Raw genomic sequence first — 19,785 nt, 5'->3', positions numbered from 1 at the left:
GTTTCAGGTATACAACTATTTCTGATACTAATTTTTAAAAGTACTACTTGTACTTTTTGGGAAGGCATAATCCATTATGTTGTTTTGATAAGAAAGAAGAAAAGCATATGCAATTTCTCATTATAAACATTTTGCATTTATAGGTCTAGATCTTATGTGAATACAATATAGCTTTTTCATTTTCTGAATTTTTCTCCTTTATCAATTTGCATTTAATGTAAAACCTAACTGTAGTTTGATGCAAGACCCATACTTAGAACTCATTTTGGAATGTTTTTTGTTTCTTTTTTTGTTTTAAAATTAATTACTCTTGACTCAAACATACATACCCCCTGGTATCACTTTGAGAGAGTTGGTGGGACTGACAGATATAGTTGATAGCATATTCTTTCATCTAGACACCACAGTTTTGAGCAAAAGTAGAATGGACTGGATATATCCTGCCACTTCCAAATTGAAGTAATAGTTTGATCAAAAATTAATTCCTGGTATTGCTCTTTGATTTTGGTTCTTCTAGGCTTTTTAAAATTTTACCCTTTTTTGTAATGCCCCCCTGCCCAACACTTAATTTACAAGCTCTTAAAGTTAGCAGAGAAATTAGAACCATGAAACAAGACATGTAAGAACATTGCAAATAACCAACAATATAGATTTATTGGTTTCTTAGGTATTTGCCCAATTAGACAAACTCATTTGTTTCCCATAGTACTTTATACTCATTTTTCTTACTACAAATATTGGTTTTGTCAGATTCTCCTGTATTGTGAGTTTTATCTCATTTGTGTTTATGTCCATAGCATGAAACTGGAAACACAGTGGACACTTAATTGTTAAATTAAGTTAAATTTTTCTTTCTTTTTTTTTTTTTAAGTGGAATGTTTCACCAATTTGCATATCATCCTTGCACAGGAGGCCATACTAATCTTCTCTGTATCATTCCAGTTTTAGTGTATGTGCTGCTGAAGTGAGCACAAATTTTTATTTCATATTTTAAAACTCCATAGGTTTTAAAGGGCCCTTAATTAACCTTAAGGCACAAGTGGGAATAAAATAAAAGGAAAAATAAATCAGAATGGTTAGCAGAAATCAAAAAGAATGAAATCTTGCCATTTACAACTACGTGGATGGAACTGGAAGGTATTATGCTAAGTGAAATTAGTCAGAGAAAGACAAATAAATGACTTCACTCATATGAGGACTTTAAGATACAAAACAGATGAACATAAGGGAAGGGAAGCAAAAATAATAAAAAACAGGGAGGGGAACAAAACATAAGAGACTCCTAAATATGGAAAACAAACAGAGGGTTACTGGAGGGGTTATTGGAGGGGGATGGGCTAAATGGGTAAGGGGCATTAAGGAATCTACTCCAGAAATCATTGTTGTACTATATGCTAACTAACTTGGATGTAAATTAAAACAATAAAAATAAACTTTAAAAAAGAATGGTTAGCAGAAGAAAATAATAGAATGAAAAGAAAAGGTATAGTAACATTGACTGCTTCTGGCTTTTCTTTTTATCACTCACCTTGGAGGAGTTAATATGTCTATGGGCTCAGCAAAAGCAAGTATCTCCAAAAGGACACTAATTTCCACTTCTTATCTCCATTCCATCTATCACTTCTTAAATTTTTTTTTTCAACGTTTATTTATTTTTGGGACAGAGAGAGACAGAGCATGAACGGGGGAGGGGCAGAGAGAGAGGGAGACACAGAATCGGAAACAGGCTCCAGGCTCTGAGCCATCAGCCCAGAGCCTGACGCGGGGCTCAAACTCACGGACCGCGAGATCGTGACCTGGCTGAAGTCGGACGCTTAACCGACTGCGCCACCCAGGCGCCCCTCCATCTATCACTTCTTAAATGTGAAATAGGTGAAAGCGTTAATAATCTAAACATCTATGTATTCGATCATTCATTAAACATCTGAGTGCCTATTGTGTCAGACACTATTTTTGATACCCTCAGAGAAAATGAGTGTTTTTTCCTCAGCCTTAAAGAGTTCACATTCTAGTTTAGAACACATGCAGCTAAATATAAAATACAGCGTTATCATAAACATACAGGTGTACAGATGAGGGACTGATTATTCTTAAGAATTTTAAGAGATGCTTTAAAGAATTAAACTTGAGCTGGTATTAATGGGTAAAAGAGAAACTGAATTATTAAGGCCATTGCCTTATTTGTATCAGTTTGACCCTTTTTGTTTTAATATTACTTACTTTTAAACATTTCAAATTTATTGAAAGGATGTCATTTTAAAGATTGTCAGTACCCAACTTAATGTTATCGTTGAATTAGTACTTGACATCTCCGTTTCTGTTTCACCCCAGATGTAGTCTGATTCGTCCGTGGTTTACTTCATTTACTTTAACGGTAATTGATTCCAAGGGTGGGCTGAACTAAATCAGTTTGGGTCAGTAACACACTGAAGATGTATTGACATGGGGGTCTCTAGGAAAGAGAAGCCAATCTGATGTGAACAAGGAAGCATTTTGCTTAAGCTACTGATAGCACCACTGAGGTAATAAAGAGACTAGTGTTAGGACGACCCTAAAGCTGAGGACAGCAGGACAAAGAGATGGAAAAAACCTGGATCCTTGATGACATCTGGAGCCACAGAACCCGTCAACCCTGATAAAAGCTGCAAGATTTCTGAATTTCTTGTTATAAGAAGTCAACTTATTTTTAAGCCAGTTTGAACAAGTTTCTGTGCTTGATGCCAACAGCATTCCAGCTGATACTGAATTTCGTACTGGGACAGGGGTACTTGCAAGTAAGAGATTGTATACTATGGATTTAACTTGGAGAGAGGGCAGTAAGGGTGCCAACTTGAGATGTTGGTGATATTCCCTTATACTTTGGGGCATAACCATTTGCTTCCTGAGGCTGTGGTTTGGAAGGAAATTATACAGAAATTTGAGGATATTGAAGTGCCCTGACCCTGTCCTACTTAGACCCAAAAGACCTTAAACATTCAGATTGCAGATTTGGTAAGAAAGATTCTTTCTTCATGTGGTTTCACAGGTCAGCCTCATAAAATTAGATTGAGGTAAAGAATTCATCTTTTCTGAAGTTAGTTTGAATTTCGGATTAGAAAAGAGATTTAACAGGAGATAAGTATGCTATAGAGCACATACTTTCAACCTTCCCGATACCTTCTTTAAGTATTTTCTACTGGGTAAATGGAAACTACTCAGGTTTATACAGTAAAGGTATTTTTTATTATTTTATTTTTTATTTATTTTTTTTTAATTTTTTTTTTAACGTTTATTTATTTTTGAGACCGAGAGAGACAGAGCATGAACAGGGGAGGGGCAGAGAGAGAGGGAGACACAGAATCTGAAACAGGCTTCAGCCTCTGGGCCGTCAGCACAGAGCCCGACGCGGGGCTCAAACCCACGGACCGTGAGATCATGACCTGAGCTGAAGTCGGACGCTTAACCGACTGAGCCACCCAGGCGCCCCAGTAAAGGTATTTTTTAAATGCAATGGGGGAAGAAATGGATAGTTTCTAATTGGAATGCAGTAGGTAAAGGCCATTCCAAATTCAGAGCCTTAGAAGATGGGAAGATTTAGAGGCTTGTTGCCAGGAGATAAAGTCTTAATTGCAACCATTGTCTAACCGTGATCTTGCTATGGTTACTAGCTTTTAGAATTTTGAGGGTAAAGAATACTAGCTGCTTCTTTTCAAAAGGACATACTGTGTGCTAAGGGCCAGTTAACACTGACCACTGCTGTATCATTGTTTACTTTTCTGAATTTAATTGTAGTTACCCTATTTTTTTCCTTTTACCGATCTATTTTGGGTGTAGATAATAATCTTATAGCTGTATTACCTTAATGGGTGTTAACTATAGGGATCTATATCCAGACCTGTTGGAAATGAAGGCATGTTAGTCAGATCATGGATCTGAAGTTAGATGCAGTAACCGTATGACATTTTGGCTTGTTCCCTTTTTGTGAGGTAGGTTGAAGGGTTTTGTGTGAGCCTAAGCATTTTTGAAAGTATATGTGTTAGAAGAAGGGTGTGTGCAAAGTGTAACCAAGTTAGACTATAGTCTTTCTAACAATTCTAAATCATCTTACATAATTTAAACTATTTTTTGTCGTATTGTCCTTTATTGGTTTACTGATGTACAGGCCTGGTCTGTATGGTTCACTAGGATACTGTATGAGACCTGCCTGGAAATCCTGAGATGAAGGCAGTGTCTCTATTAAGGACCGCAAGCAAGGAAGCTATAGGTCTAGTTGCTGCTTGGCAGCCTTCTTAAGACTTAGAGGAGACAAAGATAAAAGTAAAGCTATAGACAGCAGTAAGGAGAGTCAAAGCAAAGAAACTTGAATCCTTAATATTTTGGGGGAACTGAGTAAATTCAGAATCTGCCTTCAGTAGGCAGCACAGTACATCCCCCAAAATGCCCACATCTTGATTCTTAGAATCTGTGAATATGTTATTTTACATAACAACAAAGACTTTGCAGATCTGATTGCGATCACAAACCTGCAGATGGGCAATTATCTTGGATTACCTGCGTGAGTGCAGTTTCGAGATGCGAGCTCTTAGAAATGTAAGAGGAAGGCAGAATGGGTCAGAGAGGAGACAGGAAAAATTTCAGAGGGATTCAGCCTGCTTTTCCTGGCTTTCAAGATGGAGGAAAGGTGTTATGACTCAAGGAATGCTGGTAACTTCTAGAACCTGGGAGCAGCATTCAGCAAACAGCTAGAAAGGAAATAGGATGTTAGTGCTCCGTCTGCAAGTAAATTTTGCCAACAAGTGAAGAGATCCTCCCCCAGAGCCTGAGACAGGAACACAGTTCAAATGCCACCTTTATTTTAACCTGATGAGACCTACATTGGACTTACGTCTTACTTAGCTATAAAATAAACTTGATTTGTTTTAATCCACTGAGTCTGTGGTAATTTGTTCTAGCAGCAATAGAAAACTAATACCTGCCTTTATCATCTCCAGACTTCTTGTGTGAGTTAGAAATTTTTTCCAGGGCTCCTGGGTGGCTCAGTGGGTTAACCATCCGACTCTTGATTTTGGCTTAGGTCATGATATCAGAGTTTGTGGGATTGACCCCCACTTGAGATTCTCTCTCTCCCTCTCACACTGCCCCTCCCCCACTCACACTCTCAAAATAAATATTAAATTTTCCCTCTAGCTTTATTGAAATATGATTAACATATAACATTGTGTAAATTTAAAGTATATAATGTGATGATTTAATACATAGGTTATGAAATGTTTACCACAGTAAGGTTAGTTAACTCCTCTTTTACCTCACATCATAAACCATTTTGTTTTATTTTTATGGTGAGAATATTAAAGCTCTTTTCTCATAGCAACTTTCAAATATACAATACAATATTGTTAACTGTAGTCACCATGCTGTCCCATAGATCCTCCAAACTTATTAATCTTTTAACTGAAAGTTTGTACCCTTGACCAACATCTCCCCATTTCCCCTACACCCTAGGCCTGGCAACTCCCATTCTATTCTCTGTTTCTATGAATTTGATGTTTTTAGATTCCACATGTAAGTCAGATCAAATGGTATTTGTCTTTCTCTCACTTACTTCACTTAACATAATGCCCTCAAGGTCCATTCTTATGTCACAAACTGAAGGATTTCCTTTGTTTTATTGGTGAATTGTATTCTATGGTGTGGGTGTGTGTGTGTACCCCATATTTATCAATTCATGTGTTGATGGATACTTAAGTTGTTTCCATGTCTTGGCTATTGTGAGTAATGCTGCAGTGAACATGGTGGATACAGATATCTCTCTAAGATAGCAAGTTCATCTCCTTCAGATACGTACCCAGAAGTGGGATTGCTTGATCATATAGTAGTTCTATTTTTAATGTTTTGTGGAATCTCCATACTGGTTTCCATAGTGACTGCACCAATTTATGTTCCCATTAACAATGCATCAGGGTTCCATTTCCTCCACATCCTCACCAGCACTCTTTATCTTGTCTTTTTTTTTTTTCAACGTTTATTTATTTTGGGGACAGAGAGAGACAGAGCATGAACGGGGGAGGGGCAGAGAGAGAGGGAGACACAGAATCGGAAACAGGCTCCAGGCTCTGAGACATCAGCCCAGAGCCTGTCGCGGGGCTCGAACTCACGGACCACGAGATCATGACCTGGCTGAAGTCGGACTCTCAACCGACTGCGCCACCCAGGCGCCCCTATCTTGGCTTTTTGAGAATAGCCATTCTAACAGATATTAGACAGTGTCTCATTGGGTTTTGATATGCATTTCCCTGATGCTTAGTGATGTTGAGCACCTACCTTTTCATGTACTTGTTGGCCTTTAGTAGATTTTCTTTAGGAAAATGTCCATTAAAGTTCTATGCCCATTTAAAAAAAATTTTTTTTAATGTTTATTTATGTTTGACAGAGAGAGAGAGACAGAGCATGAGTGGGGGAGGGGCAGAGAGAGAGAGGGGGACACAGAATCTGAAGCAGGCTCCAGGCTCTGAGCTGTCAGCACAGAGCCCGATGCAGGGCTCGATCTCATGAACCTCGAGATCATTACCTGAGCTCAAGTCAGATGTTTAACTGACTGAGCCACCCAGGCGCCCCGCCCATTTTTTAATCAGATTGTGTTTTTGCTTTTGAGTTGTTACGTACCTTATGTATTTTAGGATATTAACCCCTTACTAGATACATGGCTTGTAAATATTTTCTCCTACTCCGTAGGTTGTCTTTTCCTTTTGTTGGTTCTTTCTGCTGTGCAGAGTATTTTAGTTTGATATAGTCCCACTTCTTTATTTTGCTTTTGTTGCCTTTGCTTTTGGAGTTAGATGCAAAAAATCATGGCCAAGACTGATGTCTAGGAGCTTACTGCTTATGTTTTCTTCTGGGAGATTTATGGTTTCAGGTCTTACAGTCAGGTCTTTTATCTGTTTTGAGTTAATTTTTATGAGTGGTGTAAGAAAGTAGTCTATTTTGCATATAGCTGTCCAGTTTTCCCAACACCATTTATTGAAGAGACTGTCCTTTTCCCATTGTATGTTCTTGACTCCTTTGTCATAAATCAATTGACCACATATGCCTGGGTTTATTTCCAGACTCTATTCTGTTCCATTGATTTATATGTCTGTTTTTATGCTAGTACCATGCTGTGTTGATTACTATAACTTTATATTATCATTGAAATCAGGGAGCATTGTGCTTCCAGCTTTGTTCTTCTCTCTCACGATTACTTTGACTATTTGGGGTCTTTGTGGTTCTATATAAGTTTTAGGATTATTTATTCTATTTCTATGAAAAATGCCATTGAAATTTCGGTAGGGATTGCATTGAATTGTAGATTGCCTTGGGTTGTATGGACATTTTAAAAATGTTAATTTTTCTAATTTCATGAGCGTGGAATATCTTTTTACTTGTGAGTTCTTCACTTTGTCTTAATAGTGACAATAGTGTCTTAATAGTTTTCAGTGTACAGGTCTTTCCCCTCCTTGATTAAATTTATTTCTAGGTATTTTCTTCTTTATAATGTAGTTGTAAATAGGGTTTTTAAAAAAGATTTTATTTATTTTTTATTTTCATTAGAGAGCATGTGAGCAGGGGAGGGGCAGAGGGAGAGAGAGAGAATCTTTTTTTTTTTCAATATATGAAATTTATTGTCAAATTGGTTTCCATACAACACCCAGTGCTTATTCCAAAAGGTGCCCTCCTCAATACCCAACACCCACCCTCCCCTCCCTCCCACCCCCCATCAACCCTCAGTTTGTTCTCAGTTTTTAAGAGTGAGAGAATCTTAAGCAGGCTCCATGCTCAGCACAGAGCCCCGCACTGGGCTCCATCTCACAACCATAAGATCAAGATCTGGGCCAAAATCAAGAGTTAGATGCTTATCTGACTGAGTCACCCAGGCACCCCTCTTCTCTTCCTGATAGTTGTTTTTAGCTTATAGAAGTGTAACAATTTTCCGTATATTGATTTTGTGTCCTGCAACTTTGCTGAATTCATTTATTAGTTCTGAGAGTTTTTTGGTGGAGTTTTTAGGATATTCTGTATATAATATCAAGCCATCTGCAAATGTGACAGTTCCAATTTGGATGCCTTCTTTTCCAATTTGGATGCCTTTTATCTCTTTTTCTTGCCTAATTCTTCTAGGTAGGACTTCAATACTACGTTGAATGTGTAGAGAAAGTTTGAATTCTTAGTAGGGCAAAATCTTTTTTTTTATTAAAAAAATTTTTTAACGTTTTTTATTTATTTTTGAGACAGAGACAGAGCATGAACGGGGGGGGGGGGGGGCCAGAGAGAGGGGGAGACACAGAATTGGAAGCAGGCTCCAGGCCCTGAACCATCAGCCCAGAGCCCGACGTGGGGCTCGAACTCACGGACCGCGAGATCGTGACCTGAGCTGAAGTCGGACGCTTAACCGACTGAGCCACCCAGGCGCCCCAGTAGGGCAAATTCTTTATCTCCATTTCTTTGTGCCAGTTATTAGAGGTTTACTATATACCTTTGGTGGAGTCATGTTTCCCTGATTCTTCATAATCCTCATAGCTTTGCGTAGGTGTCTGTGAATTTGAAGAAGTGGTCACCTCTTCCAGACTTTATACATTGAACGTTGGTAAGTGTAGACCTCACCTGCAAGTGGGGGCAGGGTACCACGGCTTATGGTAGCTCCAGATCTGAGGGGGGTGGATGGCAACTTATTGGATTAGGTCTTGGCCTGCAGAGTATTGGCAGTTTTGTGGTCCTTGGTGAGTGTTGCCAGACATTCACATAACCTGCATGAGCTCTTGGGGTTCTCAGTGTCTTCCCCTGGTCTGTCAGCTAGGGACCAGAGCAGTAGTGGCCTGAGTCTGTCATGCACACACACTCAGTTGCAGGTGCCTATGTTGTAACAGGGGTCAGCTGCTAACACATGTAGTGGCACATGGTGGAAGTCAGGACAGGCAGCACAGGCCAGCCACCAGCATGTGTACTGGCAGCTGGATCTGGCTGTGTTCACTACCATGTTGGTTGGATCTTGCCCTGGACACATAGCAATGTGGAGGTCAGTGATGGAGATTGGGCCAGAGGGTATGCACGTGCATAGTTGGGAGTGGCTATAGGCCAGCGACAGAAGACAGGCCTTAATCTGGCCCACATGCAGCCGTAGGAGCCTTCACTATGGATGTGGTCTGATGTGGCTGCAGGATCTCTGCATGGTGTGCACACAGCATTTTAGGCTGGTGACAGCTGTTTACCCAGCAGCATATAAGTACACAACTGGAGGGGGCTTGCCCTGAGCACCTGCATGTTGGTGAATGTCAGCTGCAGGAGTCTGCATGGGTGTGTTACACTCTCGGAGCCAGAGGGTCTTTGGCTGGCTGCTGGCAGAAAGTGGGTAGAGAGACTTGGGCAGCTGGTGTCAGCAAATATAAATAGGTGGGTCTGAAACTAGTGAAATTTGCAGGGGTATGCCACAGCTTTGTGGCCGTTGGTTTCTTCAGTAGTGAAAGCTGCTAGTGTTTGCTGAACAAGTCAGTAGGAAGGTGGTTGCTCCTGTTGTATGGCTGCTACAGGTAGCCTCTGCTTTTCTTCCTTGTTCCCAGCAGTCTCTATATGTCTCAGCTTTGCCATTCTCTGGTTGGGTAAAACCAAAGCAGATCCTTGATCCTTCGTGAAGTGCCCCAGAGGGGTAGGGAAGCTGGTTACTCACCTCACTCTCACTTTTCTGGTAAGGAGAACTCTTTTTCACCTGGGAAATACCCTTTTGGGACCGAGCAATGCCAGCTTGATTTGTGCGCTGATACAGGCAAACTGAAGCTGTTTGTCCTTCCCTTTTTGTGCAATTACTCTCAGTTTTTTTTGTGCCACCGTGTTGCTGCAGTTTCTTAAGTGAACGCCAAAGCTCTGCCAGAGCTGTTTTTGTTTGTAGGTAGCTATGTAATTGTTGATCTTTTCTTAGGGGCCAGAGGGTGGGGTCTGCTACTCCACTGTCTTTGTGACATCACTACCCTTGAATCAAAGATGTACTTCTGTAAACTTAGTTAAATCCCCATTTTTCTTAGCTTGACTATGCTTCATTTCATGTATTCTGCTTTTTGCCAGCTAGACATTGATCACCTGTCAGCAATCTGATGGATTTGAAAACATTTAAATTCTTTTTCCAGCCCTCCAAAACCAGTTACTTCATTTTATTTAAGTATTTCCTAAAGCACATACTTAACTGAATACTCTCATTCTCTCCTCCACATACCCTAGTAGCTAAGTAAATAGCATTCTTTTATTTCCACTTAAACTTTGAGATATTGATATACTTAAAGTATTTCATTTACTCAAAAAAATTCACTACCTATTATATACACGGTATCTTGGAATCTATTCTGTATAATGTAATTAACTGTGACTTGGGCATTCTGTCTGAGGCACTTATACCTTGTACTCTGTAGTAGTTAATTTCAGTAGATAAACATCATGGTAGCACACCATCAGTTCTAAGTTCATGGTCTTCCAAAAGATATCCAGATCATATCTTGTTTCTACCACTCATTTGTTGTGCTGTGTTAACTTATACATCTCTATCCATGTGAATTTTCTTAGCTAATAAGTCTTTTACATTTATTTAATTAATGTATAATCAAATAGTGGCTAAAAAAATAATGATCAACCCACACCCAAGAGTATATCTGCAGATTTAACATTTGACTACTGAGTTGTTTTTGAACTTTGCACTTCAGAGCTTTAAGTATGTGTAGGATACAGGGGCTGACAGATTGTGACACTTCTCCCTCATCAGCATTGTGGCATAAAAACAGAACAAAATATTTCTGGAAAATTATTCTTAACTGTTAGGTATTTTTTATATTTAAGATAATATAAATATCATGTTGGCATAGAATCTGCCTGCTTCTTGGTAATGATGCAGGCAGGCTGGGTCCTCGACCCTGGAGAGGGGTCCTGCAGGACCATCCAAGCGGATGCTTGGCTTTGGGCAGGATGGAAATCAAATGTCAGCCAGGAAGTGAAAAAAAGAGTTTATTGAATAGCATTAAGTAACAGGCAGAATACAGCAGATGGAGAATGAGTCTCATCCCTTGGGATTAGCATTTATACTGGAAAGGGGTAGAAGGTATATTTTCTTACAGGAGTCCAGGGTAGGATTTAATCAAAGGCAAGTGACAGGTGAATAATAGGTGTTATTTTCTGATCATCGAAGGTAAGGATTTTTTTTCATGTGTTTATTTATTCTGAGAGAGAGACAGAGCACAAGCAGGGGAGGGGCAGAGAGGGAGAGAGAGAATCCCTAGCAGACTCCACACTGCCAGCACAGAGCCCAGTGTGGGGCTTGAACTCACCAATTGTCATGACCTGAGCCAAAACCAAGAGTCAGACACTTCACCAACTGAGTCACCCAGGCACCCCAAAGGTAAGGATTTTGATGCCAAAATTTGGCGAAGGTTTGTTTGAAGCTAATGTCCTGGAACGTGTTTAGGATCTGAGTCTCAGATGTAATCAGATGTTTGGGGGCCTAGGACAAAACTCCTAGAATGATTAACCTTCTTGTTTCCCACTTAGGGTGGGAACATAGCTTCTTTGGTTTATTGAGATGCAAAAATATAGAACATGAGTAAATGGGGCCTCACAGAAAAACAGCAGAGGCAGATCCTTTTTAAAAATGGGGTCTCATGGGGCGCCTGGGTGGCTCAGTCAGTTGAGTGTCTGACTTCGGCTCGGGTCTTGATCTCACAGTTTGTGAGTTCGAGCCCCACATCGGGCTCTGTGCTGACAGCTCCGAGCCTGGAGCCTGCTTCGGATTCTGTGTCTCCCTCTCCCTCTGCCCCTCCCCCACTCATGCTCTGTCTCTCTCTCTCTGTCAAAAATAAACAAACATTTAAAAAAATGGGGTCTCTTCAGCTTCTCTCTCTCAGTAATAAGTCACATTGTATGTATTAGATCTTTATACTCTTATTTGATTACATGTTACTACAAACAGAAAAGACTATTCAAATTTATTTAACCTGTGGTATTTGAAATGGATGTCTTGAGACTCAGAGCTTCTGTCATTTAATAAATTGACATAGCCCCTAGTGTCTGATAACTCTGAAGAGCCAGCCTTTTAAAAAACTTCTAAAGACACTGGAAAAATAAATAATCCAATTTAAAAATGGGCAGAACACATGAACAGACACTTCTCTAAAGAGGACATATAGCTGGCCAACAGACAGATGAAAAGATGCTCAACATCACTCATCATCCAGGAAATGCAAATCAAAACTACAATTGAGATATCACCACACACCTATCAGAATGGCTAATATCAACAACACAAGAAACAGGTGTTGGCAAGGATGTGGAGAAAGGGGAACCCTCTTGCACTGTTGGTGGGAATGTAAATTGATGCAGCCACTCTGAAAAAATGGTATGGAGGTTCCTCAGAAAGTTACAAATAGACCTACCCTACAATCCAGCAATTGCACTACTAGGTATTTACCCAAAGAATAGGAAAACATTAATTCAGATGGGTATATGCAGCCTTTGCTTATTGCTTACGACAACCAAACTATGGAAGCAGCCCAAGTATCCATTGAAAGATGAGTGGATAAACAAGATACTGTGTATATACAATGGAATATTACTCAGCCAAAAGAGTGCAGTCTTGCCATTTGCAGCAACATGGATGGATCTAGAGAGTATAAAGCTAAGCAAATTAAGTCAAGTCAGAGAAATGATACCATAGAATTTCATTCATAATGTGGAATTTAAGAAATAAAACAAAGAAATAAAAAAAAAGACAAACCAAAAAACAGACTCTGAACTATGGAGAACAAAAGCCAGAGGGGAGGTGGTGGGGGGATGGGTGAAATAGGCGAAGGAAATTAAGAGAACACTCATCTGAGGTGCCTGGGTGGCTTGGTCCAGTTAAATGTCCGACTCTTGATTTCGACTCAGGTCATGATCTTATCTGCATCAGGCTGCACACTGAGTGTGGAGCCTGCTTGAGATTCGCTCCCCTACCCCTCTCTCTGACCCTCCCCCACATGCACGCATGTGTGCACATATACTCTCTCAAAATAAATAAACATTTTTTAAATGAGTACACTTATCTTGATGAACACTGAGTAGCACATGAAATTTATGAATTGCTATATTGTACAGCTGAAACTAATACAGCACTATAAACTACAGTGGAATTAAATTATTTTTTAAAAACTTCCATAGACTAATTTTCTATTGCTCACCTTTATCTAAATCATATGTAATCCTAAGTGTTTTTCAAATGTAGTTTTGAAAACATGTATTGAAAACAAGAAAGTATTTACCAGTATTATAGCTAATACAAGTGGGGCCTCAGTGGCTCAGTCAGTTGAACGTCTGACTCTTGATTTCGGCTCAGGTCATGATCCCAAGGTCATGGGATTAAGCCCCATGTCAAACGTGGAGCCTGCTTATGATTCTCTCTCTCCCCCTCTCTCTCTAAAATAAAAAACAACAATAACAAAATAACAAATACAAAACTTGGGAATATTTTCTACTTTATAAATGTTTTTAGAGTCCTGGGTCAAATCTTTACTAGGTTATATTTTTACATTTTAGTCAGACCTTTAAGAGGATATAATGTTAAGCTGATACTATGACTAGGTAACACAAAGAATTATTCGACCCAAAATGTCAATGGTGTGTGCCACTTCTGCGAAACCCTGCTCTAGGGTTTACGCAGTATACCTTCATATAATGTTATATTCGTGTGTAGTGTTAAGAACCTTGCAACAATGAACATTTCCTTCCTTCCTCCCATCCTTTGTGCTGTTGTTGTTAGTATGCCCATGTGGGAATTCCTTCTAGGTATGCTCAGAAAGCTTATGATGTTCCAGATTCTAAGAAAAACCAGTTGAGAAATTGGGAAAACAAAAAAGTAATTCTTCTGTGAGAATTAAACCTTATCAACATGGAGATCTTAGTGTTTCATAGAATCTACTGATACCAAGTTGAAAGCAAGAGCAGGAGATGATGATACATGGAGTTGAAAGTTAAGGTTGCCATTTCCAGGACCTGGGACAGAGTGGTCATGATATAATCAGTCAGTCTTGCTTGTAACTGTTGCCATGTGTTTTCTGGTCCTGTGTAATGTAAACAGTTATTCATACAAATAAAATCAACATCAATATGCCAGTGTGCTTGGTATACTTTGTACAGACTCTGTGAGTGCCATTCCAGAGAACTGTTGGGAGCATGTGGTATTCAAGAATAATTTTCTTTTTGTGGTATACACATTACTTTTTAGGTTCTGAGGTTCTCCACTGTGATGATCATTTGGAATCCCACTTCCATTCTATTCTAGTGATCAAACCTCTTTATTATATCACCTGAACTGGCAGTTGTTGCTGCTGCTACATCTGAACAAGCCATATAAAATTCCCTTTCTAATCTGCCAATTGGGAGATACAAGTTTTCTATGTTTAAGTAGTTCTTGTGGCAGAGTACAGTCAAAATTGCAAGAATGTATATACTTCAGGGGCACCTGGGTGGCTCAGTGGGTTAGGCGCCTGACTTTGGCTTGGGTCATGATCTCGTGGTTCATGAGTTTAAGCCCCACGTCGGGCTCTGTGCTGACAGCTCAGAGCCTGGAGCCTGCTTCCGATTCTGTGTCCCCCTCTCTCTCTGCCCCTCCCCAGCTCACACTCTGTCTCTCTCTCTCTCTCTCTCAAAAATGAATTTAAAAATTAAAAAAATATTTAAAAAATGTATGTACTTAAGATTACAATCAGTTTTGAGTAGGATTCATAATTTTCTTCTGTGATAGGAGTACACTATAATCAAATCCTAGATTATTTTTTCCAGCTGTTATCTGAATCCCTGAGAAATAGAGAATGTCCCTAATAATTTACCATACATGTGTCTCTATATGTATTTAGCAAATGCATGTTAAAGGATCTGTATAAAAAAAGAAAAATGTATGTTCTTTCGTCCATAGCACAAACAGGTGAGACTTTGAGCTCTGGAACTTAACAGACAGGAGTTCCCATATATAATTACAACTCTGTCACCTTGCTGCTTTGGCAAGTTTAATTCTCTGAACTTCATATTCCTCATTTTTAAAATGAGTATAACAGGGGCTAGGGAGACTAGGGAAAAAATGGCATAACAACAGCAATTAAAAAATAACAATAGTCAATTGCTCAAGGGTTCAGAAAAAAATTACGAAAATGCATGTAAAAGTTAAGTCTTAACATATTGGGCATATTAGCAGCATTCAAGAAATGTTAGCCCTTATTATCACTGGGCTATACGGAATGTAGTCCATAATCCTGGATGAGTAGTTATCTACTTCATGAATTCTTTCCTTAGATGATTTTCAGCCTAACTTGTTACAATAGAATAGTGGTGCTTCTTAAATTCTTTTTTTAAATGTTTATTTTTGAGAGACAGAGTGCCAGCAGGGGAGGGGCAGAGAGAGAGGGAGACACAGAATCCAAAGCAGGCTCCAGGCTCCGAGCTGTCAGCACAGAGCCCAACGCAGGGCTCAAACCTATAGACCGTGAGATCATGACCTGAGCCGAACTCGGACACTCAGCCGACTGAGCCACCCAGGCGCCCCAGAATAGTGGTGCTTCTGAATGTCATCAGTGATTCTCTTGCTTTCTAACTGCAGTAAGTCGAAATGTTTATTTTCTCCTTGAAAATTCTGTCAATATTCTCACTTAACTTACACACAGTTTGTTTTGCTTTAGGTCAGAGATGCGTGAGAGTGGAAGACATGGCAGAGAACTTGAAGAACATTTCTGCTTTTTAGCACTTACTCAGAATGATGTGGCTGAAATATATCAAAATGGGATAAGTACCAGAGCATCTACATTCAAGATACTAGGAAATCCTCTTCTTGGAATTTATGTATTTAGACATGTTGACATTGCTTTGAATTATGCTCACAGTAAAAGCATTACTGTAGAAAGTATTATAATTTTTAAGGTAGGTAGCATAAAACAAATACTAAATGTTATATTTAGTTGCTTTAAATTGACCCAAACATATTCTCCTTTCAGTCTGAATTATTAGTGTTCTTAAGTTGCATTATATAAAATAAATCATACATATATTACTGTCATCATCGTCATTTGAAAATTTTCCCTATTTCTGACTTTAGTTGGGTATGCAGCATAAAACAAAACTCCCAAGTAAGCAAATTAAGCCTGTATCATCTTTGTCTTTATTTTTTTCTGTCTTAAATGACGCTTTTCTCTTTCTTCCTCTTGTTTAGACCATAATTAATACCACAGTGTTTTAAGTGTTTTTTTTTTTCACAAAACATTGGTTACAGAATTCTGACTTAAGCTAAAGTTACTAAACTCCTACTGTTAATTTTTTTTAGGTTTTTATTTATTTATTTTTGAGAGAGAGACAGCACAGAAGGGGCAGAGAGAGAGGGACAGAGAGAGAATCCTAAGCAGGCTCTACACTGTCAGCACAGAGCCCGATGTGAGGCTCAGACTCACAAACTGAGATCATGACCTGAGCCAAACACTTGACCAGCTGAGCCACCCAGGTGCCCCACTAAACTCCTACTCTTTTAGTTAATAGTATTACACAATGTTAATTTCTTTTTGTTTTATTTTTTAATTGAAGTATAGTTGACACAGTGTTGCATTAATTACAGATTACAACATAGCAGTGTTTAGTTTTGCCATGTTTATCTAAGGTTTAACATTTGGAAAAACTGGATACACGTATATATAGGACCTCTGAACTAGTTTCAAAACTAGCAACTTTTCTGAAAGTCTAAAATTACTCAAAATTGAAAAAAATAAGTCTTTCCAAATCTTAAGCATCAACAAATTGGTTAAGATAGACTTTTATGGTTAAATTTAGCTTTGCCAGGACTACTAAAATCAGAGTAGGTAGTCAGGATCCTCAGATTTGTAATATAGGATGTGTGTAAAGCATAAAACCAATGCTTCCTTTGGAATAATTCCTTATGTGCTTAGGCCTCGAATATTATCAAATTAATAAAGCATAATTTATTTTTATATTAAAACAATACATCCTGATTTTAGAAAATCTGGTGCATACTAAGAAGCTTCAAAGAACTCATTAGTAACCAGTTAATTTTTTTGTATACCTATACCTAGTCTTCTATTTATGTATGCAAATATGCATGTATAATTGTAATTAAAATGTATTCTTTACATACTATATCACTTTTTTCACTGATTATAAGGTAAACATTTTTAATTGTATTAAATAAGTATTTTTCTCTAATAACCTTTTGAGTAACTACCCAGTATTCTACTATATAGCCCTACCATTATTTGCACAACAAATTTTAAAATTTGGGGATATAAGTTACTTGTTTTGTGTGTGTGTGTGTGTTTTACATACTACTTTGATCATCCTTGTAGGTGTATTTTTATGCCTATGATTATTTGCTGTGAATTAATTGGTTAATTCCTACCTAGGAGTAAGATTAGGAGCTGTAAAAGCTTTTGATATGTAATGCCCAGTTATCCTGAGAAAGGTTGTACTGATTGACATTTCTATCCACAGTGTGTCAGAACATCTGTTACATGTAGTATACTTTTTTAAAAAAATCTTTGCCAGTCTTATATGTAATAGTTTCTCATTGATGATTCAGTTATTTTTGCAGTCACTGCTGAGTTTAAACATTCTGCATATATTCATTAATAATATTTAGTGAGTTGGCTATATCCTTTGCCGTTTCGGTGTTTTCTTTTTTTTCTAGTTGATTTGTAGACATTATCAATTCATTAAGGCATATTGTGTGAGCTAGGCTTTTCTCTGGACAATATTTTATCACTTAATGTAATTTTCTTTTTTAAAAAATAAACTTTTCCAATTTGTAATAAATCTAAATGTACAGAAAAGTTACAAAGAAAATACAGAAAGTTCCTGTATACAGTTCACTCAGCATCCCCCTATTGTTAGCATTTCACATCACTATGACACATTTGTCAAAACTAAGAAACTAATATTGTATTTGTCAATTATATTTCAGTAAAAAAGTAAAAGTTAAAAGTAATAAAATAAAAAGACTTAACAGAGACTAACATTGGTACAGTACCGTTAACTAGGCTACAGACTACCTTTTGCCAGTTTTTCTATTGTTTTTCTTCTCTTCTAGTACCCAAATGCAGGATACCACATTACATTTAGTTTTTTAAATTATGAATTAATGTATTATTATATTTAAAAATAACAGTAATAGAATTGCTGAATTTAAATGTTTATTTATTTTGAGAGAGAGAGAGAGCAGAAGTGGGGCAGAGAAAGAGATTGGCAAGTAGGCTCCACGCTAAGTACAGAGCCCAACACAGGGCTCATTCCCATGACTATGAGATGATGACCTGAGCCAAAATCAAGAGTTGGACACTTAACTGACTGGGCCACCCAGGCACTCCTTGAATTCCAGACTTCAAATAAAATGTGTACTTTTTGTCATATGAATTATATGTTCATCCACCTTTTATCAGTTAATTGTATTTGTTTTTTTAATTTTATACTTGTTTTGTTTTCCAAACATGACCACATAAATGTTTCTTTGTATATCCTACTCAATGCCAATATCTTCCCTGATCCAAATTAATATATTAATATATTGTGTATATGCTACATCTTAGCCTTATATTGTGTATGTTTTATACATAAAGGAATTGATTCACATAATTTCTGGGGCTGACAAGTATGAAATCCATAAGGCAAGATTTCTATGCTGAAGTCGTGATGAAAAATTTCTTCTCTGAGACACTTCCCTTTTTACTCTTAAGGCCTTTAGCCAATTAAATGAGGCTCACCCACATTATCCAGGGTAATGTACTTAAAGTGAACTGATTTTTCATCTGGGATTTTTTTTTATCATCTCAACAAAATACCTTCATAGCATCATCTAGACTAATGTTCAATCAAACATCCAGACACTATACCCTAGCCAAATTGATCTATAAAATTTACTATGACATATGCTATCTATAAATTATTATTAAAATATATTACCCAGGGCACCTGGGTGGCTCAGTCAGTTGAGCATCCAACTCTTTTTTTTTTTTTTTTTTATGAAATTTATTGTCAAATTGGTTTCCATACAACACCCAGTGCTCATCCCAAAAGGTGCCCTCCTCAATACCCATCACCCACCCTCTCCTCCCTCCCACCCCCCATCAACCCTCAGTTTGCTCTCAGTTCTCAACAGTCTCTTATGCTTTGGCTCTCTCCCACTCTAACCTCTTTTTTTTTTTTTTCCTTCCCCTCCCCCATGGGTTCCTGTTAAGTTTCTCAGGATCCACATAAGAGTGAAACCATATGGTATCTGTCTTTCTCTGTATGGCTTATTTCACTTAGCATCACACTCTCCAGTTCCATCCACGTTGCTACAAAAGGCCATATTTCATTTTTTCTCATTGCCACGTAGTATTCCATAGTGTATATAAACCACAATTTCTTTATCCATTCATCAGTTGATGGACATTTAGTGAGCATCCAACTCTTGATTTCAGCTCAGGTCATGATCCCAGGGTCATGGGATCAAGCCCCATGTTGGGCTCCATGCTGAGCGTGGAGACTGCTTGGGATTTCTCTCTCTCTCTCTCTCTCTCTCTCTCTCTCTCTCTCTCTCTTTCTCTCTCTCTCTCTCTCTTCCTCCCTCCTCCCCTCTCCCCCCACCATTGCTCTTCCCCACTTGTGTGCTCTCTTTATATAAAATTAATTAATTAATTAAGAATCCTTAAGATTTGTTGGTAAACAGTGATATTTTATTTTTAATTTTTTTAATTTTAATTCCAGTACAGTTAACATACAGTGTTATATTAGTTTAAGCTG

The 19,785-nt window shown here is 38.2% G+C and overlaps 1 protein-coding gene and 1 non-coding gene across 6 annotated transcripts in view; one reads left to right on the top strand and one right to left on the bottom strand.

Annotated features, from left to right (window-relative positions):
• Positions 1–19,785, top strand: part of TEX15 (testis expressed 15, meiosis and synapsis associated) — a 101,769-nt gene that overhangs the window by 50,258 nt on the left and 31,726 nt on the right. For all 5 annotated transcript variants that reach the window (XM_040490184.1, XM_040490183.1, XM_040490182.1 and 2 more), the window contains exon 5: positions 15,690–15,927. In XM_040490184.1, coding sequence (XP_040346118.1) covers positions 15,690–15,927 — 238 coding nt within the window. The remainder of the gene's footprint in view (positions 1–15,689; positions 15,928–19,785) is intronic.
• LOC121040020 (U6 spliceosomal RNA) lies at positions 865–972 on the bottom strand. Its single transcript, XR_005795091.1, has one exon. It is a non-coding gene; the product is annotated as a U6 spliceosomal RNA (small nuclear RNA).

This window comes from Herpailurus yagouaroundi, unplaced genomic scaffold, assembly GCF_014898765.1.
Source record: "Herpailurus yagouaroundi ecotype Mexico unplaced genomic scaffold, PumYag 181, whole genome shotgun sequence".
Taxonomy (NCBI): domain Eukaryota; kingdom Metazoa; phylum Chordata; class Mammalia; order Carnivora; family Felidae; genus Herpailurus; species Herpailurus yagouaroundi.
The sequence above is the reverse complement of the archived record's forward strand: the minus strand, read 5'-3'. Positions and strand labels throughout refer to the sequence as shown.